General features: G+C 39.3%; 2 protein-coding genes across 6 annotated transcripts in view; one reads left to right on the forward strand and one right to left on the reverse strand.

The window, feature by feature from the left end:
• Nucleotides 1-2318: 2318 nt before the first annotated feature.
• slc39a10 (solute carrier family 39 member 10) lies at nt 2319-27403 on the forward strand. Of its 5 annotated transcripts, XM_083537241.1 has the most exons (12): nt 9884-10102; nt 10229-10289; nt 13454-13533; nt 16266-17456; nt 17540-17708; nt 21456-21631; nt 21743-21916; nt 22085-22205; nt 22394-22663; nt 23746-23826; nt 26519-26709; nt 26803-27403. In XM_083537241.1, the coding sequence occupies exons 4-12, from the start codon at nt 16287-16289 to the stop codon at nt 26950-26952; spliced, it is 2502 nt and encodes an 833-aa protein (XP_083393367.1). In that variant the 5' UTR covers nt 9884-10102; nt 10229-10289; nt 13454-13533; nt 16266-16286; the 3' UTR covers nt 26953-27403. The 5 variants fall into 5 exon arrangements, with proteins under 5 accessions (XP_083393368.1, XP_083393366.1, XP_083393365.1 ...); XM_083537242.1 differs by lacking the exons at nt 9884-10102; nt 10229-10289 and adding an exon at nt 2319-2492; XM_083537240.1 differs by lacking the exons at nt 9884-10102; nt 10229-10289 and adding an exon at nt 3285-3430.
• Nucleotides 24177-27727, reverse strand: part of dnah7 (dynein, axonemal, heavy chain 7) — a 99851-nt gene continuing 96300 nt past the window's right edge. Inside the window, exon 66 of the mRNA XM_083537224.1 lies at nt 24177-24389. The gene's annotated coding sequence lies outside the window, so the exon portion shown is untranslated. The remainder of the gene's footprint in view (nt 24390-27727) is intronic.

The following is a 27727-nucleotide window of genomic DNA, read 5'->3' on the forward strand; positions in this document are numbered from 1 at the left end:
AGTTCTAACAGACAAAAAGACGAATCCTGTAGCATCGGTGCTGGATTCAAATCTTCCAAACACCAGCTGTGTATAGATACTCATCTAGAAGCTTATGATTGCGATGATGGGGTGGAATGGCATTTTCCCTTCACTTGAACCAGAAGATCCAAACCTGTTCCAGCATAACAATGCCACATAAATGCTCATCTACTCTACATGGAGTGTTATAGAGCTCTGAACCTCAACCCTACTGAACACCTTTAGGATGAAATGGAATGCTGTGTTCACCCCAGGCCTCCTCACTTACATTAGTATCTGACTTAAATAAATGCCTTTAAGATTGAATGAGCATTTCCACAAGCACACTTCAAAATCTAGTGGAGCATCTTCAAGGTTATTATAACAGCAAATGGGGATTAAATGTGGAATTGGATGTTCAAAATGCAGATACCGATTATATCAGGTGTCCACAAACTTTTGTCCATATAGTAAAGCTAGCTAGATCTCTCTGGATGGATGGATGGATGGATGGATGGATGGATGGATGGATGGATGGATAGATAGATAGATAGATAGATAGATAGATAGATAGATAGATAGATAGATAGATAGATAGATAGATAGATAGATAGATAGATAGATAGATGTAAATATACAGAGAGAGAGAGAGAGAGAAAGAGAGATAGAGAGATAGATAGATAGATAGATAGATAGATAGATAGATAGATAGATAGATAGATAGATAGATAGATAGATAGATAGATGTAAATATACAGAGAAAGATAGATGGATGTAAAGATAGATAGATAGATAGATAGATAGATAGATAGATAGATAGATAGATAGATAGATAGATAGATAGATAGATAGATAGATAGATAGATAGATGTAAATATACAGAGAAAGATAGATGGATGTAAAGATAGATAGATAGATAGATAGATAGATAGATAGATAGATAGATAGATAGATAGATAGATAGATAGATAGATAGATAGATAGATAGATAGATAGATAGATGTAAATATACAGAGATAGATAGATGGATGTAAATATAGATAGATAGATAGATAGATAGATAGATAGATAGATAGATAGATAGATAGATAGATAGATAGATAGATAGATAGATAGATAGATAGATAGATAGATAGATAGATAGATAGATGTAAATATACAGAGAGAGAGAGAAGAGATAGATAGATAGATAGATAGATAGATAGATAGATAGATAGATAGATAGATAGATAGATAGATAGATAGATAGATAGATAGATAGATAGATAGATAGATGTAAATATACAGAGATAGATAGATGGATGTAAATATAGATAGATAGATAGATAGATAGATAGATAGATAGATAGATAGATAGATAGATAGATAGATAGATAGATAGATAGATAGATAGATAGATAGATAGATGTAAATATACAGAGAGAGAGAGAGAGAGAGAGAGATAGATAGATAGATAGATAGATAGATAGATAGATAGATAGATAGATAGATAGATAGATAGATAGATAGATAGATAGATAGATAGATAGATGTAAATATACAGAGATAGATAGATGGATGTAAATATAGATAGATAGATAGATAGATAGATAGATAGATAGATAGATAGATAGATAGATAGATAGATAGATAGATAGATAGATGGATGTAAATATAGATAGATAGATAGATAGATAGATAGATAGATAGATAGATAGATAGATAGATAGATAGATAGATAGATAGATAGATAGATGTAAATATACAGAGAGAGAGAGAGAGAGAGAGAGAGAGAGAGAGAGAGATAGATAGATAGATAGATAGATAGATAGATAGATAGATAGATAGATAGATAGATAGATAGATAGATAGATAGATAGATGTAAATATACAGAGAGAGAGAGAGAGAGAGAGAGAGAGAGAGATAGATAGATAGATAGATAGATAGATAGATAGATAGATAGATAGATAGATAGATAGATAGATAGATAGATAGATAGATAGATAGATACCATATGGTCAGGTATCAACAAAAAAAATGTATTATGCTGCACAAATGAAATACATAGTAAAAAAAAAGTAGACTGGTGTAGGGGTGTTTGAGCCTAAACTCAAAATGTTTTGTTTTTAGAAGAAATAAAGCTGTTGTTTAGCCTCAGTACGAGCGTGCGACACTCGCAGCTGTTGGTGTGTCAAGTGCAACAGACGTTAAGATCCCACTCGCTGGCCTTGGTGAACGAAAATGTGAGCAAACACGACCCTTTAACAAGGCATATGCCGAGGTCAGGCCGTGTACATTCCGTCTCATTTTGCATCGGGAAAATTCTCAGACGGTGCATTTTCTTATTCGTTAAACAATCTGCCTGATCGTATTCCACTATATACTTTGAGTTTAATGCTGTACTATTAAACAAAAAGAAGTCAGTCACTGTGTTGGAGCTAGGTACTAATCAGATCTGTTTTTGTGACGGTTTGAAGACAATTTCGGCATTATGGATTACGGTCTGGTGACAGTAAGTAGCCTAAAGTGCAGAATTAAAATATACATAATGCATTAAAAGTGAACAAAGAATAAAATTTACCTAATTCATGTGTAAAAAAAAAAAGGTAAGTAATGCAATGCTTGCAACTTGGTGAACCCAGTAACCCAAATGCTTAACCTCTGAGCTACTAATTTCCAACTGGATGAATGATGACTTGAAAATCTAGTGGAACATCTTCCCAGAAGAGTGGAGATTAACAGAAAATAGGCCCAAGAGACCCAAAGCCCAAGAGTGGCATCTTGGCAAAACCACCAACCAACCTTCTGATCAGTAACCCCAAAGCGTTATCCAGTGAGCTTCTAAGTTTCTGACTGAATACAAATGTCCCCATAGTGGAACAACATCTGAGAAGATTGGCGGTTATAATACCAGTTAACTGGGACTGAATGTTAGTGGTTAGGGACCTTGCTCAAGGGTCCAAGAGTGGCAGATTGTGGAACCTGGTTTGGTCTCCCCAAACCTTCTGATCAGTAATCCAAAACCTTAACCAATGAGCTACTAATTATCTGACTGACAACATTTGAAAATCCAGGAAGCTGGAGGTTATTATAACAGCAAATGGAGGAGGTATGGAGGAAAACGTATCAGTTTTGGACAGTGTGGAATGGGATGTTTGGAAAAAAAATGGCATCTGAGGATGAAAAGAGGGGGTGTCCACAAACTTTTGACCCAACCATCAAACAGGTTGAACTTGTTAATGTTAAAGATAGAAGGGAATTAATGAATGAATGAATGGATGAATGAGAAGAAGGAGGAGAAAAAAGGAGAAGCAGCGCACGCGACATGGTCACGAGGTTGGTTGGTGAATTGTCCCTTCCCGCGCCCCGTATCGGCCCTGCTGGTGCGCTTCCGGGTTTTTTTTTTTTTAGTACCGAGCGGAGAGGAGATGCACACGGCACTCGAGTGAGGTAACTATATAAAAAAAACCGCGATTCCGTTTTCACACACTCCCACAACATGGACCCGAGACGCGAATACATGCGTAGCCATCCGTCTTGCGTTTGTAGGCAAAGCGGAATAATAAATATAGCGCGGGAAAAGGTTGAAGGTTCCCGGGGCTTCTCTCTCTCTGTCCTGGCGTTCTTGCGCGTTGACGTGTGCCTTTACCAAGCCTGGATCTTAGCTCGGTGGTTAGCTTCACCGTTAGCATTAGCTATGTATTTCAATTTCCCTCCCGTGTTATTCTATGTGACGATTTTGACAGAGGATGTAAAATGGCGGCGTCTTTATAAGAAGACTATAATAAAAGAATATCTTCAATTTTCTATCAATGTGTATGTGTGCGCGTGTCTGTGTGTGCGGGCGCGCGCTTGTCGGTGCGCATGCGCGCGTCTCATGAGGTTTAGCATTTAGCTAAAGTTGCCTCAGCGTCCTCGGACGGGAAGTAATGCTTAAACAATATAACGAAATTGATTAAACTTGATATTTTGATAAAGAAAAATGGTTTGGAAAACCTCGGGGACTGGGTGTGGACTGGGTGCTGCTTATGGTAGGTTCGGAGCTCCGTTTTAAAATTAACCCTTTTAACCGAATTATTTTTTGTCCTTAAAAAAAATGATAGAAATAAATTGCTTTTGTCATGTGTTTATGATTAAATACACGTCAATGTTTTAACGAGAAACACTTCACAACGTGTACAATATTTTTTTTATTGTATTTATTTCGTGAATTCGTGTCCCGGATGAAAACGCCTTTCACGCGCCGGAGCGTGCGCGTGGGCGGCGGTGTCTCCATCCGGGGAATGCGCAAAGGTGCGCGCGCTCGATTAAGTGCCCTTCTAAGGAAAGAGAGCTAGTGTGTAGACTCTGTATTAGTCACAAACCACTGCCCGAGGGGGTGTTTTTATTATTTGGATTTATTTATATATGTATATTAACGCAGGATAATTTTAACGGCACTCATTTCTGTTTGACTCTTTTTTATTAAACATCCAAATAAATACATATAAAAGAGGCGAAATTTAAACCTCCACTGCAACACATTTATTTACAAAGTCCTTTCTTTACTTCACTTTATACTTTACTATATATATCGCCACCGAAAAATTGTTTAATCGCTAAACATTTTGTTTTACTGCCAAGTTTGAATTCAAACAACAAAATCTGCCAAATCCGCCGATTAAAACCGTCCGTGTGGAAACAAAGCAAAAGTCCCATTTGGGGTCCTGCTGGTTTACGTAATTTAAAACACAGTAATTAAAAACGTCTTTAAGAATATTTTGTCTTCGTGCTCTATGTTGAGTTCGGTTTCACTAATAATAAACAGAGAAGTGCATAAAGTGTCCATATTTGTCCATGTTCATTAGATTGTTAAAGAGAAAGTATTTATTTAAGGTACATTTAGAACATGTGTTCAAGTTGCGATTAATCTCGATTGACAGCCCGTTATATACACATATATATATAATGACACGTGCACAAATGTGCATATGCTATTATAGGTGTGTTATGATTTGATTATTTAAATTCTTTCTAATATAATAAATTCTGAATTGGGGTGAGTTTAATTTCTCAGTGCATGGAGATTTAAAAGTGGTTTATATTTTATATATATAATGAATAAAACTCCCTGCAGACTAAATTTCACGGTCATTTATGGAATTAAATGGAAAAAAAAAATTCACAGCATGGTACTGGTCCAAATTAGAGATAATGGTTATATGTAGTGCTTATGTTTTTGTTGATTTGGGAAATAAACATTTAGACATTTTTTTTTGTTGTGAAACACATTCACACTAACACGTACTGGTTGTGCAAAACGAATAACGTCACCGTGTTACCAAGCAGAGGTATTTGCACACTTCCTGCATACCCTTCATTAACAGAGTATGTCTGATGACAACACGGTTAGACTTATGGGTTTAGTACATTCTTCTGAAATTTCAGACAAGTCTGTGGAGCATCCAGGGCTCTTAGACCTCATTATTACTGGTAATTATAACCAATTATGTCATCATTTGCCAGGTTAATGTTGACAGTGGCATCATACACCATTGAAACTCGATCTATTTTTACCGGTTCATCAACAATATGCCATCAGTCTGACTCAAACACCATACGGGTGAGATGATTTCTTGATGTGTGCTTGTCACGTCGTGTTACAGGAGGACGTTTTTTCAGATCAGCAAGCTCTATAGGTCACAGAGTTTGAAGTGTTGTCATGCCAAACTCCATGTGTATTACATTCAAATCATTCATAACAACCTAATTGTTTTGAGTTATCATAAGGGCCGTTGGGTTTGGTCACATTGACCAGAACCCTTGTTTGAAGAACTGAACATTTTACTCAAAAGCCACAGATTTGCTGCTGGCTATTTTAGAGGTCAGATCTATTTTCGTATTGCGGTTTCAACTCAAACTAAATGCGTTCTTTCAATCCGGTGTGGACAATAGACAAAACGACGAAGCGGTTCATGGATTTATACCGAATAAACAGCACAGAACCTCTGTTTTCATTTCAGATTTTTTTCCAGCATGTCCAGAGATACACCCGTAATAAATACATCACCCCACCTTCCTATCGAACCCCTTCTAAGAAAAGGAACCCGTCTGAATCAGGGCACATTCCTTCAGATTAAACCATATTCCAGGCTGATCTTGTTTCAGCTTGGACCTTCTGGTTCGCTTCCTGTAATAATACGCGAATAGAAAATTGGGTGCGTTGGGAACTAGTCATGAACCCCATAAGCGTTATTACTCATTATTCCAGTGGAAATAAAGAGAGCCGTTTTTCTAGATGAAAATCGATGCAATCTAATAGGAAATCGATTTGCTACGGTCCTAAAACAGAACATAGGACCGTTCACGAGTGTCATCGTAACTACTGGTAGCGACGAGTCGTTCACGAACGCTTCGTTTATTTTGACGAGTTCTAACGAACTAAACGACTCAAAGATTTGTTCATTTTGACGAACGAGATTCAAAGAACCAAGTCACTAAAATGATCCGATCTCCCCATCACTAGTAACTACTATCTAATCTAAGTGCTGAATTTTCTGTACAGACTAAGAATAAATACAAATGCGTAGCAGTTTAATTGACGTGTGTGTGTGTGTGTGTGTGTGTGTGTGTGTGTGCGCGCGCGCGCGCGCGCGCGTGTGTGTGTGCTCATTTCTTGTCAACTGCACCATTGTTAATTGTTATAATATGATGCTATTTATATTTATGTATAAAACAGATTTAGTTGCATCTCTTAGGAACAGGTTTAAATAGGAGTCAGGGAGTGGGCGGGGCTTGCGTTTCCTCATGTTTCTTCAGAGAAAGATTTCTGCACGATTTGGATTCTTCTCACAGTTTCTCTTCCTCTTTCTCATGCTTTTCTTCACCACAGCTGATTTTCACGCGCTGTGGCGTATCGATTTTTGTCTGTAAATTCTACAATACGAATGCACATTATCGCTGTTTAACGAGAAACGGTTTCAGTGCAAAAAAAAACACAACAAAAAGAAGTTTCGTTGTTTTATTTAAAATTTGTGCAAATGATTCCCATTAAACAAACGTGGTTTAGGCTGGCAGGCAGTAGGACTCATGTACCAAGTTCTTAGTAAATTCAGTAAATGTTTGCGTCATTTAAACGGAAGTAAAATAAAGTTTCCCAATGAGGAGGATCTGAGGGTTGTTTTGTTTTTGTTTTTTGTTTTTTGTTTTTTTTTTGGATTTATGAATAAATTATACCCACTTAAATAACCCCTTTAACTATATATTTTATCGAGTTAAAGATATAAGTTTAACGAGTTTAACACCGGTGCCGAGTTTTTTCTCAAAATATTTGAGAAAAAATTTGAGTTATGACTTTATTCTCGTAAACTCCGATTATTATTATTTTTTTTTTTTTAAATGCGACACTAAAACGGCTTCATATATTAGACGTTATAAGCGTATAGAGACTAATTAATGACACTAATGGTTTGGGATGATGTTTATTGGCTAAACATATAAAATTGAATGATTTTTAATGAATGAAATGAAAATGATTTTTTTTTTTTTTATGGAAAATGGCGGTTGTGAAAAATGTATTCATTAATCAAACACGCAGCTCACGTTTTTAAAAGAAGACGCGTGTTGGCTCCCCGTGTCGTTTCACTTGTAGTTTTTGGAAACCACATATGAAGTTCTTGGAGTGAAGCCAGAACGTTGGATGAAGCCGCTGATGTTTAATCAGTTCTTTAACCTCCAGGTTGTTCCCACACGACTACAAATAACTCAAAATATAAGATGGAAGTAAAAACAAATAAATGGTGTGTTTTTTTCTGAATATAGTTTCTGAATTCTTACTGAGCATGAAAACGAATGACACCTTAGAAACTCTCATCTTACCTACCGTGATCTTGAGTCGAAAATGTATGTTGATGCTTGCATGGATTTAAAAGAACGTCGAGAGTATTTGAACATTTCAGTAAAAAACGTGCGAGATTCATGGGATCGATGGTGTGCACTGGAGTCGGTCTTCTATCAAACGACCACACGCTTGTAACAATCTCCAGCTCCCGTGACCTCATGGTTTTTTTTTTTTTTTTTCCCCCCCATATCACAGGCTGTTGGTGTTAAGGGATTAATGCATCAGCACGCTTGTAGATTCCTCGAATTTTTCAGGTTTTGCTGATATAAGCCTGGTGAAAGGGTGGTCTGAAGGTCGAACTTTAACCTTCATTTGCAGGGTGGGTCATACGGCTTTGTTCGTATGGTTTCCATGAAGGATTTGAGTGAAATTCCATAAATGACTTTCCAACTTTTCAGTGTATTTGGTGTTTTTGTTGTTGAAATTGTAGCTAGAGGGAAATCGATGCCTTCCGAGGTGAACAGATGAATCCGAAATTGAGCTCTCGGGCTATTTTTAGTATCTGATTATCACGAGCATCAGTGCAACCCGCCGTCTCGGATTTCAGCCTCCGACAGGCCGCCACTTCATTCCCGAGACGTTTCTCAAGATGCCGAATGTCATACACACCTGGAGTGTCAAGGCAAATTCGCTCGCTACGAGGATATCAAACTGGTTGAAGTTTAAAATTAGTTTTGTTTTTTTTTCTGCTCTGTTTTAACATCAAATCCAATGTTTATTCCCCCAACACCAATCATTGACAATATAAGTGTCATTCTCGTGCCAGTTTTCTTTTCACATCCCCAGATGTGCACACAGATGTGCGTCCAGCATTCATTTCCACGCGTGATTTAGTAAATAAAAACGTACACATATTTTCTACCGAGTCTCTAAACATTGCTAAGGAGTATTTGATGCGTCTACGCAGCAGATTATTATTATTTTTTTGGTCACTTATGTGAAATCAAGGCAGGACAGTGTAACGAGGCGGGGCAAAAGTATACACACCCCTGCTGAAAATTGATGTGGGAAAAAAAAGAGACGATTTAGACATCAAAAGAGTCAATATTTTGCTAAATGTGCATGTTTATAAAAGTGCCAATCTTTTTTATTTCCTTTGAGTTTTATTATATGTATAGTGGCTGCAATGGTGGACATTGTCCCAAAGCAAGTTTAATCAAGAACACCCCCCCCATTTTTCCATCACAAACACAAGTATTGGCACCCTGGGGTTCTCTGGGATAAGTAATAAGGGCTGGAGGAGGCCCATTCCCACCACCACCATGTTTAATTAGAGGCCTGGGAAAATCCGATTTCGAGCAGAACTTTTTGCTTCTTTATACGAAAATTAAGCACGTTTTTCTCCCACATGTTTTTCCCCCTTAGTAGATTTCACTTCCTTCTCACAAACAATTGTTACATTGTCACATGACTTTTTTTCTTCTGAATTTGTCCCGTCACTAAACCTGGATTTTCACTTGATTTACTTGATGTCGTTTTTCAATTAGCGCAGTTTATTATTATGTAGTAGTAGTACTAACATTTGCGAACATCAACAGCTTTAAAACAATTTTAAATCAAATGCCTTCTTGGTGTAAATAATGTAAAATAATATTTTATAATACCTGATCAACATAAAATATATTAAAACAAAATAGAATAAATAAAAAATAATGCAATACACCATTATTATATTATATTATTATATAAAATTGTATTAAATCAAATTGAATAAATAGAAAAACTGTTTCGATCCCAGTTGGGCGATACGGATTTGTGTACGTTTTCAAGTTTGAACGAACTTTTAAAACGTCTGTGAATACGTGTCCCATTACACCACTGTCCATTTCTTGGTGTGAAAACCTCATGACGATTATAAAAAGCGCTTTAATGTTAGAACAATATACGATTCCTAGAAGCGAGGTGAAGCTGGCCTTCGTTTAGCACCCGGAACTTCACAGCTGTTCAATCAAGCGTTCCTAATCTCTCAAAGTTCACAGCTCACTGATGTTCCTCAGCTTGCTTCTTTTTTTTTTCCCCTTCAGCATGCGGTCACTCCGGTAGCCGATTAACTTAAATCCCCCTCTCCACCCACCCATTCCTATGCGTACAAGTCCGCAACCGCGCCCTTCTTGACCCAAAAAATGCATCAGCGTGAAGGAGGCGTCCTGCACGCTGCTGTAGGAGAACATTAAAGGCAGGTCGATCTCCTCAGTCCGTCCGCGCGGCTCGTTCAGCTATCCAGACCAAGCTTCGGACGGAAGGTACGCAAGGCCTGAGAGACGCATCACAGGTGCACCGTCGCCTCGTGCTGAAGGATTCGATTCAAACTTTTTAATTGTTTTTGAAATGATATGTAGCTTTTACTCACTCGTTTTACTTTATTGTAGGACTTTCGTGTCTGAGAAGTCCAGGGTTCAGGGATCAGCACTTCAGGATCAGCGCTCGAAGGTGACGCTCAGGGCGGGAAAATTTCCAGAAACTTTCTATGGGGACTTTTACTTTCTGTAAATTTGGGTCATGTTGCAAGTTTATGGGAATTAATTAGAATTTTTTTGGAAATTGATGTAAACTATGATATACAAACATTTTGTCGCTGGCATGCATGCAAACTAATACAGAATTTTTTTTCTTTGAGATTTTTTACTTTGTCAATCGTTCGACTGTTTTGCACACAGCACAAGGACGTTTCCGACGTTATTTTGTGTGCAAGATTGAAAAAAAAAGGTGTGTGTTATGTTACGGTGGAAATGCACGTGGCCTGAGTAGAAATTCAGGTTGAAATTCAACTGAATAAAATCTGGTGGTTTGAACCCAAATTATCTAAATTTAAGTTCCCTGCTGACCTTTTGTAAAATTTGCTGTTATAATTTCCGTTAATTCCATAAATTTGCGGAATTTTGCAACCTTGCGGTCGGACTAAGGACATTTGAAGACGCGATCTTATTTCCGAACACTAGCGGCGATGCTAATATACATATAACTCATATATACGATCCTATATGATTATATATATAGAAATCTGTCCAAACCTGCCTATCAGGGAAAAGTAAGTAAAAAAAAAAAATCTATTCACAGCACCGTATTTGTTGCTAGTAAAGTGCGAATCTTTTGCCGTGTTTTGACACATCAAGCTCGAGAACCTTTTAACCTCGCCGGTCATCTATCTGGGTAGTACGTGTTTGGTTTTACGGTGTGTCTTGTTTATTTTTAAGGTAGGCGTATGTGCCTTTTTGACTAAAGGATCAAGGATTTGTGGGCTTGGCTCCCTGTAGCTCAGGCATTTGTTTCTTTTGGATCATCTTTTACCGTTGCACAAGAAACGTGATCACGTTGACGTTTCGATTTATAGAACACAACAGGGTTCCTTCAGGTCCAAAAATATTTGTTTCCATACTATCACCCTATTCGGTTTTCTTATATATATATATATATAATTTTTTATTTAACTAATTAAATTTTTTTCCACAAATTTTTTTCAAATCTGGAAACATCCGAAAACGTTCGTGTCATTGGATTGGATTTTAGTTCTGTTTTGAAGTTTCTTGGCGAGTTGCACGTAAACAATCCTTCTGATGCTGTAGGATTGAAAGTTAAAAGTCGATTCTATTAATCAATAATTAAAATGCGACATTCTAACGTAACGCATGTTTATGTTGCAAAAAATTATTACAAAAAAAATTATTAGAAAAGTCTGGAATTTTGAAATGAAAAATGTGTAGGAACCCTGTGTTCAAGTGATCATCATGTGTATCACCAGGTAGTACAGAGTAGAGCGTATTTGACCATCGTATCGACCAGTCTCTAGAATTCAAATTTTTCCTCTTGAATGATCTGCACAAGTTTGGTCAGCATGTCTCCACTTTGCTTCCAGCCCATGCTGCTCCTCCCTCCATCTGCCACAGCGTTCCAAAGCCTCTGCTCATTGCTCCTGACTATCAAGGCTTTGCGAAAACATATGCACATGCTCACTCATGTGGACTTGTTTTCTTTGTGTCTATATTTACATTTGGACGGTTTAGCAGACGTACGTCTCGAACCAGTCACTGGATTTCAAATGCGTAATTCAGCCAGGAACTGATGAATGCTAAACTTTCTAGACTTCATTTTGTGCTTATGTGTAGATCAGGGCTATAAAAACAAATTTCTGAGTTTTGATAAAAAAAAAATCTACATACATAACTATAAAGGAGGTGAAAATAAAACCTCCAAAGCAACACGTTTTTCCACGACGTTCTTCCTCTAATCTGATATAAAAAAAAAATCTATAAATCTATAAACCTTTTTAAATCACTAAACATTTACTTTACTGAAGACGCGCACATCCGGCGATTAAAACCGTCCGTGTGAAAACATGGCAAAAGTTCCGTTGGGCGTTTCCTAAGATTTCCGTCATTTAAAACGCCACAATTACTTTACAAACATTTACAAGAATAGTGTGTCTTCATGCTCACGGTTGAGTTCTCTTTCACTAATAATAAACATACATTTGCATAAAGCGTCCATATTTGTCCACGATTGTCATCAGTATTCAATTCCAGTTCCAAGTTCGAATTCGTTGGAAAACCAGTGCCCTCTTGACGTTTTTTTTTTCTTACGCTAGATTTTAATCAGGGGGAAAAAAAACAACAAAAGCATGCTGTTTTTCACTACGAATATACACCACGGTTCTGCTGAGAGGGTGTGTAAGGGTTCTCTCCTCTCACTGTGTGTCTACTCTCCCTATAAAGATCTGACAGACCATTGAGCTCACCTAGAGCTCTCATAGAGCGTCCTCCATAGATATGTTTGTGCCACATATTTAATGATTTGGGGAGCATTATAACGTCTTAGAGCAAAAACCAGCCCACATAGCTTTAATGTTAACGGTTTCTTGAAGCTCCAGGAGCGGAAATCACGTTCTGATGGAACACCAGAACCTGGACTGAAGTTCAATCCGATCTCGTGTCATCGCGGTTTCCCTTTAAAGTTTGCGAGTTAATCAGCCGGTTTGGTTGATTGATACATCCGTGGACTCGCCTCGCGGCTCAGTGGGTGTTTGTTTATTCGCTATTTTATATGTTGTCTGGTGTGTGTGTGTGTGTGTGTGTGTGTGTGTGTGTGTGTGTGTGTGTGTGTGTGTGTGTGTGTGTGTGTGTGTGTGTGTGTGTGTGTTGGTGTGTTTAAGAGAGCCAGATCGGCAATTAAACAAACAAAGCAGCCTGTAAATAATGGGATAATCCGGTTTGGCTTTACCGTAAGCCCTGTCGATCCGGGTTACACGTCGGTCGCTGAACCAAGGACTGACTCGCGCTTGAGCGAAGCTGGAGAGACGAAACGAGGCGAGTCATGAGAGCGCATGAGAGTCATATGAACTCAGCTGACTTAAAGACTTTGGGAAGTTTCTTGAGCAGCACAGTACTAAAACAATGCCCTCATCTCCAGCTTTCGTCCAGCAGCTAAGAAACAAGGGGCTTAATCATATCGCTGACCTTCTACTGTGCCAAATTGTTGTCACTTACTTTTATCTTCTTTTTTTTTATTTCTTTTTTTGTCATGGAGTTTCTGAGATTGCTTAGAGATGAAATAACAGGCTGAAACGCTTTTCTGATACTAACCACTACTTTGTGATTCAGTTTCAGAGCAGAGTGAAGAGTCGGGGGGAGAAAGTCTTCGCATCAGGACCGGGGCCGAAGTGGAGGGCCGTAGTTGTACGGTACGTACTGGTTAGTTTACAACAAAAAACCTCTCATGCTCTAAAGTCTGATGTTAGACTGGACTCTCTGTGTGTATGTGTGTGATGAAACAATGATCAAACAATGTGTTCAAAGCCGTTAAAAAAGAAGGTGTAATCATATATATAAAGCAAACGAGTACGCCAACCACACCCCCCTCCCTCCCCCACCAACACACACACACACACACACACACACACACACACACACACTCACACACCAGTGACCAGGCAGATACTAAGGATGAGTAAGTACATGAATGAGTATGTCTACATGCGTACATACGTCCTGTGCTGCACATGTGACTCTTCACCAGCACCTCGGAGTAGTTCCTCTGTGTCATCATGTGTGCTCACTCTTCCAGCAGATTCCGGTCTGATCCGAAGTGTCTCATGATTTTTTTACTTTTTTTCCCCCACACACGCGCCTTTCGCTTAAAAACAAACCCTTTTGCGCAGGTAACAAAGAGCACATTGAGCAGGCAACACTGCCTCGTTTGTGAGGCCCGATCGCCTCGGAATGAGCTGCGCGATTGCCCTTTCCTATCTCCTGCGGGGTTCAGAGGTCACTGCACTCGCATGTTTATAAACACAGGCAGCGAGCGCTCAGACCGAGGCTCGATACTCACTGTTTGAAAGCGAAAGCCAGCCTGACCCGCGTGTCTTTTAATTCCACGTAAGCTGCGCGATCGGGAAGCACACACTGGTGTAAGTACAAAACATATGAGACCACCAAAGCAGGAGAAACCCATCGAAGCTGCTCGCTGCCAGTTTCTTCTTCTTTTTTTTTTCCTCAACTGCCTTACGAACGATTTCATTATTTCTTTTTTTTTTTTTACGCAGCAGCATGCGATGCGATGTGATCTCGATCTAGCCAGAGCTGTTAAATTTATAATCGCTTCTGAAGTGTAATAAAGAATTATTTAGTCTGTAATCTTTTGTTTCGCAATGGACCGCTCGAGGATAACATCGTATCAAAGTGATAATAGTTATGATTTTTTTTCTTCCTTCTTCCACTCATTCCCCTCAGGACTAATGTCGCGATCGAGCGTAGAGCGGTTTCAATTTCGCAGACGTCTCGAACGCCAGAAAACGAAGAACTTCCGCATTGCGTCCGCAACTGAGATTGACGTCTCCGCTGCTCAGTTACCTTTTATAGGGCTGGTCCTTGAATTGACGGACAAGCCGATTCCTTTCTTTCTTTATTCCTTTCTTTCTTTCTTTCTTTCTTTCTTTCTTTCTTTCTTTCTTTCTTTCTTTCTTTCTTTCTTTCTTTCTTTCTTTGTTTTTATTTTTATTTTTTTTAAAACAAGACTCTTGCTTGCATTTGCCTTTCATCTCTCAGGGCATTTATTCTGTTTTTGAAGTCTGTATTTGTTAAAATCCTCCCTCCTTTTTCTTGCTCTTTCTTTTTCTCTTCATCCCTCCTTCTCTTGCTCTCTCTCAATCTCTCTTCTTTTTCTTTTCTTTTTTTTTTTGCTCTCTTCACCAGAGGGTTCATTTCTTTGTAAACAGCACTTCTCCAATGTGACCATCACTTTTTGTCGTTTTTTTTTTTCTCACACAACCGAGGCTGATGGTAGAGAAAGGATGTCGGTCACATCTTTAAATAAATAAATAAACAGATTAGGTGATGAGGATAATCGGCTGCAGATACGAATTCTGGAAATTCACGCCGTTTGTATGTCGATTTATCAAGTTAGCGATTGAGCTGTTTTGTCCTCGAGGTATGTTTGTGAAAACTTGTATCTTCTGGGTTCAAATGATTTTAAACAGGACTTCATTTACCGACGTCCATGTGACGCGCTTCCTCTAACGCTCATTGAAATGCTCATGCAGCACTTGTGTTTGTTTTCTGTTCGTTTCCGTGGTGTTGTAGTTCTTCCTTTCTTCTTTCCAAATATAATTCGCTTGTGTTACGACTTCATATGAGACCAACAGCCAATCAGGTACTGTTATTAGAGTGAATCTCTTTCTCGGATTGTGCCACAGACGTGAAACGGATGCTATATTTCAGCATTTAGGGCTGGGTTAAGGGTAACAGCGTATTTTTGTGTTTGTGTGTGTGTTTGTTGTGATATAGGTCTTAAATTTGATTCTTAATGGTTTTAAAAAGGTCTTAAATAGTTTTACTTTTGAAACCTTCAGAAACCCCGATCTATGAGTTTATGGTTCAACTTACCAGAATGGTTATAGAATTGTTCCTTTTATTCATTTACTTATTTATTTAACAATTTAATTAATTTTATTTATTTATTTATTACCAAGTTATTTATTACTAATTTATTTATTAACAATTATTGAAAATTATTTAACTTATCAGAATTCTTATAGAATTGTCCCATTTAATCATTTATTTATTTATTTATTTATTTATTTATTTATTTATTTAACAATTTAATACATTTTATTTACCTATTTATTTAATACCAATCAATTTTGTAAAATGTATTTATTACCAATTATTGAAAATTATTGAACTTACCAGAATGCTTACAGAATTGTCCCTTTTTATTTATTTTTGTTTTTGTTTATTGCATTGAAATTCTCCCATAATTGTCAATCGTAACCGTGAAATCGTTATTCTCTCGTTAGCACTTCACTTTGTTTTCTGTGTATTTCGATGCTTCTCTGTCCAGAAAAATCAAATCCACCACAATTTAAGAGACTTGTTTTCATTTCAATTTCCTTTTTTTTTTTTCTTCAATTCGCAGCGGTGTCGAAGTGAAGAGACGATGAGAGTTCACGCCCACACCAAGTTTTGCTTTCTCTGCGTCTTCACCCTGCTGTTCCATCAATGCACTCACTGTCATGAAAGCGGCCACCACCATCACCACCACCACCATCACCACAGCAACGAGCACGAGCATGACCACGACCGTGTCCACGACGACCACCAGATATCAATGGAGTCTTACGTAGGTCCCCCCAATCACCCGGTGCCTGTGAACCGGAAAGAAGCCGCAGAGCAAGAGCAGCATTACTACATCCAGCAGCTGTTCCGGCGCTACGGCAAGCAGGACCTCCTCGACTTCGGAGGCTTCCAGGACCTTCTGCTAAACCTGGGATTGGGAGAGGTGCGAGTGGTGGAGCTGGATCACGACAACCTGGGCCATGACTACGTGGCCCATTTGGACCTTCTGGAAGTGCAGAAAGGGCTGCATTCTCATTCAGGTGGGACCTCGCGCACGAAGCATTCTAACCACCACCACGATGCCCATGAGGGAAGCTCGTGCAGCCCCAGTCTCGCTGCAAGAACCAGACCGACTGTAGAGAGCAAGTCTCATGGGCGGAAAATTAAGGATGGAGACCACCATCATGACCACGATCATGACCACGATCAGAACTCTGATCATGACCACATTCACGAACACTCGCATGAACACGATCATAACCGTGAACAAAATATTCTGACTGAAACACCTCACCATAAACATCTCGAGCCCACTAAGGAACACACCACTGAGCAGGAAACCAATGACCTCACTGGAGACAGCAAAGAAAACAAAACGCATCATCGTGGCCACCACCACCATCATCATCATCGTCATAAACACCCTCATCCTCACCACCACCACCACACTTCAGGCACAACGGACCAGTCGGGGCCTACGCAAATGACCTCGGAATCGCTGCAGCTCAGCAATCCTGAAGCACTCGCTCTCCAGAACTTCAGTCACCCTCCTACCTCGACGCCTAAGAGGCTCAGGAGGACACAGAAGGGTAAAGGACAGACCAACCCTACCCTCAGCTCCTTAATGGACGAGAGCGGGAACGTCCACGATCATAACCATGACCAGCACCACGAGGGACCATCTTTTAAAGAAAAGCGCGCCGTCCCGGAAAAGATGATGATGATCCCGAACACATCACGGCTTGAAGGCATGCTCCACCAACACGAAGAGGTACTTCATTATTACGGGAAAACTCTTACGCGTTTGCAAACATTTTAACTCACTCTTTTTTTTTTTTTTTTTTTTTTGTCCAGTGTCTAAATCTCACGCAGCTGCTCCACTACTACGGCATGAGTCCCGACTTGCTCATTTCCCCGGCGCAGTTCACCTACCTCTGTCCCGCCCTGCTCTATCAGATAGACAGTCGCCTGTGCATTCACCATTACCATCAGGACGAAGTTGAGGAAGCGATTCAAAACTCAGGTACGATTATTATTATTATTATTATTATTATTATTATTATTTCAGACGGTCTGATATTCATACCGGGTTCCTACGCGTTTTGGACAAGTATGAAAGAGGACGGAATTTGATTTAAGTTTTGTTCTTTTGCTCCGTTTTATTTATTTATTGTTTTTCCCCAAAAACATAAAACCATGGCCCGAGTGTTGAATAAAGGGTTAAACAGGCTTGTTATCTACATTCTCTAAATCAGAATTCCTTTTATGTTTTACCGACGGTTTATAACTCGCCGTAATAAAGCAGTAAAATCTTTACACATCCTCACACACAAAACAACAAACAAACCTTACTACAGGAAGCAAGTCGACTCGTTAGCGTTTCATTTTTCTGCAAGTCGCATGATCTTAACACATTAAAGACGACTACACTGCTGTATACAGGGAGCAGGAATTTGTATATCTGCGAGTCTAATTTTATATGATGTGTGAATGATGTCTTTGTGTGTAAGGTTGTGTTATCTCCATGAGGAAAGGCCATCATGTGCTCTCACTCGAGACTTACTCAGTTCTGTTAATCATCATTAATAACGAATATGCAGTAAAGCGGAGCGTAAACTCGACACAGTTCAGCAGATACACTCAACACTTGTTTTATTGAAGGAACACCTTTACAATTTAAAGTGGAACAACAACAAAAATAAATAAAAAAACTATAGTAATTAAAAAAAAAAAAAACACACACACAACAGACCAACCCTTGAGTCTAATGTGCACTTTTGCAGCTAAAAACAAAAATACCCAGGTATGTAATTTAATAATGAGAGAATTCCAGAGCACACGCACCCATCTAACTAATCTTTCTGCGATTCGAGTGTTTCGTTTCCGTGACACGTTTTTTTTTTTTCTCTCTTGCATTATTTTATTTTTATTTTTTTATTTATTTTTTACTTGGGAACAAATACGAGTTTAAATGTAGCTAAATGCAATATTTCAAACTAATCATACATACAAACAAGGCTGCCACTTTTGGGGCCCTTGAGCAAGGCCCTTAACCCTCAGTGCTTCAGGGGCGCTGTAACACGGCATCCTGATATTTATGTAATCAAAATTTGGCCAACAATCTTACTTTTTGTCATTTCCTCCGGTTGTGACGATATTTATTTTGGTTGTTGAAGGGGTTGCAAAGGGGTGAAACCTTCCATTGTCTTTCTTTCTTTCTTTCTTTCTTTCTTTCTTTCTTTCTTTCTTTCTTTCTTTCTTTCTTTCTTTCTTTCTTTCAATATTTTGTCTTCTTTCTTTTTTTTATATTTTCTTTCTTTTTTCCTTCATTCTCTCTTTCTTTTTTCTTTCTTTCTTTTATTTTGTCTTCTTTCTTGCAATATTTTATTTTTCTTTCTTTTTTTCTCAAAATATTTTGTATTTTTTTCTTTCTTGAATATTGTCTTTTCTTTCTTTCTTTCTTTCTTTCTTTCTTTCTTTCTTTCTTTCTTTCTTTCTTTCTTTCTTTCTTTCTTTCTTTCCTTCTTTCCTTCTTTCAATATTTTGTTCTTTCTTTCTTTCTTTCTTTCTTTCTTTCTTTCTTTCTTTCTTTCTTTCTTTCTTTCTTTCTTTCTTTCTTTCAATATTTTGTCTCTTTCTTTCTTTCTTTCTTTCTTTCTTTCTTTCTTTCTTTCTTTCTTTCTTTCTTTCTTTCTTTCTTTCTTTCTTTCTTTCTTTCAATATTTTGTCTTTTCTTTCTATTTTTATTTTCTTTCTTTCTTTCTTTCTTTTTTTCTTTCTTTCTTTCTTTCTTTCTTTCTTTCTTTCTTTCTTTCTTTCTTTCTTTCTTTCTTTCTTTCTTTCAATATTTTGTCTTTTCTTTCTATTTTTCTTTTCTTTCTTTCTTTCTTTCTTTCTTTCTTTCTTTCTTTCTTTCTTTCAATATTTTGTCTTTTCTTTCTTTCTTTCTTTCTTTCTTTCTTTCTTTCTTTCTTTCTTTCTTATACTGTGTCGTTTTGTTGTTGTTGTTGTTGTTTTCAGTATTGTGAGGTCTTTTTTTCTCCCCTGAACAATATCATCATTCTGGATCCTGTGCACTCGGTGGTGTCAGTAAGTCGTGACCATGTGCAGTGAGTTCTAAACAGTACAGTCCCAGTGGAAAACAGTGTCTGTGTGACCTCTAAAACTCTGCACTAACCCTCATTAAAATACAATTAACATGATTGCTTAATGAAGCTAATTACCTTTCATTTTTATTTTGCTCGGTACCCTCTGTGATCACTCCAGCATATCTAATCAGGTCTTCCATTGGAAAGTCAAAACTTATTTGCTTGCGCGCTGCATCGCTGTATTCAGTGTACGATTTCAGTGGGACAGCCGTGGCGTTTTTATTTATTTGTTTATTTATTTATTTATTTTTTGCTCGTGGTTCGGGTTGCACAGGGCCGAAAAATCTCTGGGAACTTTCCATCGGAATTTCATCTGGGGAATTTTGAAAATATTCCAATTTGGAAACTTACCAGGAATTTACAGGAATTAATTAGAATGCATCATATACAAACATAAATATAAACATATTTGGTCATAATTTGACATGCATGTAAACTAATACAGTCTTTCTTTCCTTCCTTCCTTCCTTCCTTCCTTCCTTCCTTCCTTCCTTCTAAGAGGCTGTAGAAGGCAAATCTCAGGCTGAACGTTCAGTAGTTTCAGTGATCCGATTCACTGAAGAAAGAAATTGGTGCTTTCAGTTCGTTTTTCATTTTGGATCATTCATTGAACCTGAAAGCAAAAAGTCGCACTAAAGGCTGAAGAAGAAAGAAAACGAAATCGTTTTCACTCTTCACATCGACATAGACAGATACTGCACGCTGAAATCCTTTCTTTACATATCCTAGCCAGTTAGTAAGCCGGGGTCAGAGCGCAGGATCAGCCAGGAAACAGTGCCCTGAAGAAGAGAGGGTTAAGGGCCTCTCTCAAGGGCCCAACATTGTCATTGTGGTGGTGTTGGGGATCAAATTGCTAATCTTCATGGCCAGTAACACAGAGCCTTAACCAACAGCTTCCAAATATCATTCATACATGAAGAACATGGAGAACTGCTGTTTTTTAATACATTTGTTGCAATTAGCAGCATTTCTTTCAGTAATGTGTCTTGCCTCGTCTACGTCCAGTTCACACGTTTAGTTGATCCGAAGACGTTTATATTATTACATTTCGTTAAAAAGCGCCTCAAAGCAAACTCCACGGCATGTTAGGTTCACAACCTGTGGGGTTGAAACGTTGGATCTTTTGTAAAGAAACCGCGCTGTAGTTCATGGAAGTTCAGTTTGTTTTTGGGTCCGGACCCGAGTGCGAGGGCTGCGTTCTCACCTGCGCAAACAGACCACACCGGGGTCGGGTTCTGTAGATGAAACACTGCGTATGCGACGCACCCTTAGACAATACAAACAATCATATGGATCGTATGAAATAATTTGAAGTTTGGGGCAGATGAAAGGGGCACTATGTAACTTTACCCTCCTTAAATGTTGACTATAGACTGCTGCCACCTGCTGGTACGAGCGAGTTTTGTTCTCCCGTACACAAAATGTCTGGTGTGTCAGATGCGCCCCTTGTAATACAGCCTAATTTGCAGCCGATTAATAAAAAATATCACAAAACAGCTTGATTAATCAACTAGACAATCAATTGTTGACCTCTAGTCCACATTCCATTCTGCCATTCGAACAGCACACTGTGATGTAATTTGCTCTTCAGCAGCACTGAGTTCTCGCTCTTGTCGTTGCAGCATGGGTTTGGGTGTGGGGCTTCGTGTCCATCACGGTGATCAGCCTGCTGTCTCTGCTGGGTGTGGTGCTGGTGCCCATCCTCAATCAGTCCTGCTTCAAGTTCCTGCTTACCTTCCTGGTGGCGCTGGCAGTGGGCACACTGAGCGGCGATGCCCTCCTCCATCTGCTGCCACACGTAAGATCACACAAACCTTCTGGCACGACCGCCGATCACTACCGGCCCAGTCGGAGGGTTGCGATCTCAGAGATCACATTTTTCTCAAGGTTCTTCGTTTTTATCTCGCAGTCTCATGGAAGCCACGACCACAGCAATGGGGAGCACGAGCACGAAGAGGAGGAGACGGATTGGCTGGTGAAATTCGACGGCGTGTGGAAGGGGCTGACGGCGCTCGCAGGGATCTACCTCCTGTTCATCATCGAGCACTGCATCAGGATGGTCAAACACTACAAAGACCACGGGGTACGTCACTGATACAGGTGTTAAATTTCAATCCTAATGGTCTTAAAAGTCTTTTAAAATATTTCAAACACAGAAACCCTGTGACTATGAGAATGCATTGAAACCAGGAACTGAGAACTTCAGTAACTCAATTCAGGTATTATATCCCCAGTGGTTTGGTGTGTGCAGGGTGGCTTCTGTCGGAGGAAAAAGAGAGGCGAGGACGGGAAGATCGGGAAGAAGCTGTCCGATCACAAGCTGAACAGGCGCTCAGATGCCGAGTGGATGCATTTAAAACGGTTAGATGATGGTAAGTGGCCATTTTCATATACCATAAGACCGCGATGGTGATATGCAGCATTTAGCAGACACCCATCACACACGCTTTGTTCGAAGACAGACAGTGACTCAGCGCTTCAGACGTTACATAATAAACAAACTTCCTCTTTTTTTTTTCAAGCTGAATCTCAAAATCCCTTTTTTCCCCCCCGCAATCAGCTTCCCAGAACGACACTCTGATGACTGAAGCGCAGCCTCCAGATTCTCCCAGCAAGACTCCACTCGCCATTACGGACTCTGAGCTGTCTGGAGCTGCTGCGGAAAACAGCCAGCAGGCCAAAACTAAGAAGCACAGTCACGGCCACGGCCACTCGCATCACGGCCACTGCCACACGGAGAAGGAGATGAAAGACGCAGGCATCGCTAGCATTGCCTGGATGGTCATCATGGGAGACGGCATGCACAACTTCAGCGACGGGTTGGCGATCGGTAAGGCCCGCTGAAATGTCCACAATAACGCGGGTTCAAATCTATAAAAAAAAAAAATGGTGCCGTTTCAGCAAAATGACTGATGTCGGAAAAAACGCAATGGCGCAATATTGAATCATGAATCGTGGTCTAATTTCATTTTCATATCTAATCTGATCCGAGTCCGACCCATTTCTAAATCAAATTTCAAAGAGCACCTTGTAACGAAGAATCACTACATCAGTATTATGTGCCAAAACGCATGTGTAACCTGCTGTAACACAAACGATCGGTTTATATTTACGTCTTTCTATGCGTTTTTATATAAACGGCATGATGGTCGAATAAAATAAGGATAGAGTATGGATAAGGTTTTATGATGGAATTGGATTAGGATAAGAATAGGATCTTCCTTTACCTTCCTTTTTTCCTACGGTCTGGTGGCTCCTTTCTCAGCATTCTTCTACCGATATACCCCATGTTCCTCCTCTGCACATGACTGGATAAGTGTAGGATATGGATATGAATAAGGATAGGAAATGATATGTATAATTAAAGGTATAGGATGAGTGTGGGATCTGAAGAAGTGTGAAATATGGATCAGTATGGTATACAGAATAAGGATAAGATATGATATGGAAAGGACATGGATCCGTATAGGATATGAATACAATAAGAATGAGTTCTATAATAATGGATGCTAATGAAAGAATAGGTTTTTATCGCAGCTTTAACACACAATAATAAAATGGGAGGTCCTCTTAAAACACACAATTTCACATTCATCGTTGGCAAATCGCTGCTGTATAAGCAGAGCAACACCAACACCACATAAGCGGTATTGCTCATTTTTCTGATGCAAACGAATTCTTAATAATACACTGAATTCCTCTCAACCATTTTCAAGGTCTTTTCATTGCATCATACTGCTTCAGAGTTTTTTTCCACAATACCTGATGGACATGTGTAGATACTAAAAAGAAAGTCGACAAAACTCGAAATTTGACAAAAATGGATACTGTATAATGTATTTGAATTCTACCTATAGTAAAGCTGTGGGTGCTTTTTTTTTTATTTTTAAAAATTGTATTTATTTTTTGCAGGTGCTGCGTTTAGCGCCAACGTTACAGGGGGAATCAGTACATCTGTCGCTGTGTTCTGCCATGAATTACCTCATGAACTGGGTAGGTCACTGAAAAATAAACCCATATAGCTATCATTCTTTTTTTAAACGTATAATATATATTATATTACTATCGGAAATGATCAACTGTTGCGTGTTAATGACCGACATCTAAGTTTTTTTATTTATTTATTTATTTATTTATTTATTTTACTGCTCATAGTGTTAGCATCAGTTTTATGCCTTTATCAGACGCCGGAGTTATCCAGAGTGCTTTTTTTGTTTTGTTTTGTTTTTTTTTGTTGTTTTTCAAAAGCGCATCCTCACTAGGTCAAGGACTGAAAGCATCATCGATCGAAATTCCCCGCTGGGAAGTCTATTACAGAGAAAAAAGAAACGGAATAAAAAAGCAAGGTCAAGGCACTTTTTAATAGATTTAATAATTCATAATCCACACGCTTGATGAAGAGGTGAGCCTTCAGACATTGTTTGAAGGCTGCTCGTGACTCAGCGTTTTGTACAGCCAGCAGGGAAAGTTCAGAGTCTCGCCACATGTTGCTCTTGGTCCTTGAAGCATTATTCATGCGATCATTACCTCAGTTCTTGAAGCTGGAGGAAAAGGATCTGAGGACGAACAAATTCGATTGTCACAATGGATTTCATGAGTCGTGTTGAGATTGTCAGCATGTTATTTATTCAATCCTGATGCTCTACTTCTGAATGGAGTTTTTTTTATTATTTACACTCAATCTCCATCATCGTTAATAACCTCATCATCTCCACTGACATTCTCATTGAGCGTATAGGAACAAATGTATTAGTGGTCGACCGATTCATCGGGTTTTCCGATTAATCAGCATAAATAGTAAGATAGCATGGATTTTTGCTGATAACCAATAGTTTTTCCTGCTTCCAGCACGGCGTCATTACCGAGAGCGGCCACTAGAGGTGAATCACTGTCGTTGCATGCTGTGCGCTATATTCAAGTATTTATATTTTATATAAAAAAAACACCATTATATTTATTAAGTAATATATTCATATTTATTTTATTGAACACATTTTCATAGTTTATTTTTGGATATTTTGGTATTTGTAATATCCACTATCGGTCGACCTCTAAAATGTTTGATGTTCAAATTTATATGTGCAATTTGCTATAAAGATAGAATTGAATTATTTTAAACGGTTTAAAAGACATACAATGTTCACAACAGGTTTATTATTTAATACAGGTTTACATTTTTATTTTTCTTCCAGTAACCATAAAGCATACTATATGTATACTATAATATGTGGCAGAACCAAAAAGGACGATGAATTAGAAGAAGAGCCAAAAAATGTGTTGTTACACCATATTTCCCCCAAAAAAATCGTGTAGGACGAAGTTGCCACTAGTGGCCTTCTCGCCCGCCCCTGCTATATTTTGGATATACGGAAGGTTAAGCTGGCCTTAAGGATGCCGCTAGTCCGTATGAATCACTCGTAGCGCAGCCAGATCTCCCGTAATATTTCTCCCGCTCGTGTGAGTAATGGCTTTTCATTTCCAGCGATGCCTCATGCATCCCATATCAATCGATCATCTCCTTCCAGACATCAGGCGGCGAACAGAGACCTTCCGTCCCACCTCTTTGTGTGCGTCTGCGTCTTTTCGTGTTTAAATGGAAGGAAAACAAACGGTAACCAAAACAGCCGTGCCCTCGATCGATCATGCACCAGATAAAAGAAGGGGAAAAAATTCTATTCTTTCTAGTTGTTTGGATTACCTGGAGAGAATATATATATTTTTTTTTTTTTACAAACTATTTATATCATTTTTAGTAGATGCGCTCTACTTTTATTATTTCGAAAGTAACCAATCATTTGTAACCAGCATTTTCTACGATCGATTTCTCCTCGCTTAAACGGTTTCTCGAACGCGTTCTTTCAGCACCACTACATAGAATAGAGATTAACATGGCAGAGGTAGAGCTGCATCCTCCTGAAGCCAGAACAGGGAAAAGAACGGCAGGTTCTATTTAATCTTTTTTTCTTTTCTTCTTTTTTTTTTCAAGGCGTGCTTGTAAAAGGGGTCTGAACCAAAAGAATAAAAGTGTACTTTCTGTACCATATTGAATCGTAACACATCGTATTATGGTGAATTGAATCGCACATCCCTTATATATATATATATATATATATATATATATATATATATATATATATATATATATATAATGTGTGTGTCTGTGTGTGTGTGGGAACAAAGAAGCTTGTATGTATCTTATGTTTTTACATATATTTATATTCTTGCTTTCCCCGAAAGAGCACCGAGTGTGTCATCGCCTCTTCCTGAGGTTCTGCCTACGTGGTGGTAATAAGCGCTGTTTAGCACCTCGGGGTGCAGCTAATTTCCTTTTTGACGGCTGTTTTAATTGCGCCTGTCGACACGAGGGAAAAAAGCGGCGTGCAGCCGAGCCCGCCTGTTTCCCCAAGACGGATTGATGCGCAAGACACGTTAATGACGTTAATTAGCACGAAAAGGGGGACAGGTGAGGAGGCGCGAGAATCTAGGCCGGCGACCGACTCCTTTCGGCGGTTTCCGATCCGTTTTTGCTCGGGGACGGAGACCCGTTTTTTTTTTTCTTTTATCAGCTCATAAAATAAACACGTCCAAGATTAGCGCTGTGGAAGCGGCACGATATGCAGTGGGGCTGACTGTGTTGCCTTTTCTCTCTTTTTTTTTTCTTTTTTTTTCCTTTTTTTGTCTCTAGGTGACTTTGCGGTGCTGCTGAAGGCTGGGATGACGGTTAAGCAGGCGATTGTGTATAACTTGCTGTCAGCTCTCATGGCCTACTTCGGCATGGTGATCGGCATGGCCGTGGGTCAGTACACGCACAACGTCACAAGCTGGATTTTCGCCGTCACCGCTGGCATGTTCCTGTACGTGGCCTTGGTGGACATGGTGAGTATTAACGCCCTCCTGAGGAATCAGTCCGCAATGGGAACGACAACACCGAATTCCTTCATTTTTTTTTCCTTTCCTTTTGCCGAACAGATGCCCGAGATGCTGCACGGTGACAGCGAAGATAACAAATCCTGCCAGCTGGGCCACTTCGTCCTGCAGAACGTGGGCATGCTTACGGGATTCGGCATCATGCTCCTCATCGCCATCTTCGAGGACCGCATCAAGTTCAACTTCGACTAGCCCGGTCTCCCTTAGTCGCGACACGGCGCGTCCTCGCGTTTCATCCATCTCCTCGTGTCTTCATTCGCTCTCCAAGAGGGCCTCCGCGGCTAACGACGGACATGTTTTTTTTCCCCTCCGATCATTTGAGGGTTCTGAACCCGAGGAAGCACAACACGGACACAGAAAGACATCTGTCTCGTCCCGCTTTTATCTCTCAATGCTAGCATGTCCTAGTCTTGTATCGTGTGAATCAGTAGGTGGAACGTCCTCTAAATGGCGCTACATATCAGTAAAAGGGAAATCCCACAAATTCAAGGCGTATCCCTTTAATATCACCATGGACAAACTGTTGAAAGAGGCAGACACCCCTCCATCCATTCATCCAGCAATTCATCCGTTCATCCATCTATTCGTAGCACGCTTGCTGGCCAAATCATGATGTAAAGAGTTTTGTCCGGTGTTGTTGAGCCATTAGCTTTCAAATCTTTATATACCGGGAACGAACGGCAGTGGGGGGAGAAAAAAGACGCAAAAGGCGTCTAAGTGTGCGTTTCCAGTTGTGTAGATCTCACCTGCTTTCCACCATGCTTTCCACTGTACTGTACGTAGAGAAAGCGCACTACATTTCATCGCTCCCCGAATACGAATATTCTTTTTTTTGTTGTTTTTTTTGTTGAGTGTTAGTAAAAAAACAGTATTTTGAAGGTTAGAATAACACGACGGCAAGGTCGAGCTGCTAGATAAGATCTATCCGATCAACCCAATACACAGGCTATCAACCCAGTACACAGAA

The sequence above is a fragment of the Silurus aristotelis genome (genome assembly GCF_946808225.1).
Source record: "Silurus aristotelis genome assembly, chromosome: 3".
Taxonomy (NCBI): domain Eukaryota; kingdom Metazoa; phylum Chordata; class Actinopteri; order Siluriformes; family Siluridae; genus Silurus; species Silurus aristotelis.

What these genes read in the sequence shown, in the direction of transcription:
- slc39a10 (XM_083537238.1), top strand. Translation starts at nt 5,350, where the DNA reads ATGTCTGATGACAACACGGTTAGACTTATGGGTTTAGTACATTCTTCT. An exon ending in TGCTCCACCAACACGAAGAG is followed by an intron (nt 17,457 to 17,539) that starts GTACTTCATTAT and finishes TTTTTTGTCCAG; the next exon opens with TGTCTAAATCTCACGCAGCT. An exon ending in TGAATTACCTCATGAACTGG is followed by an intron (nt 23,827 to 26,518) that starts GTAGGTCACTGA and finishes TTTTGTCTCTAG; the next exon opens with GTGACTTTGCGGTGCTGCTG.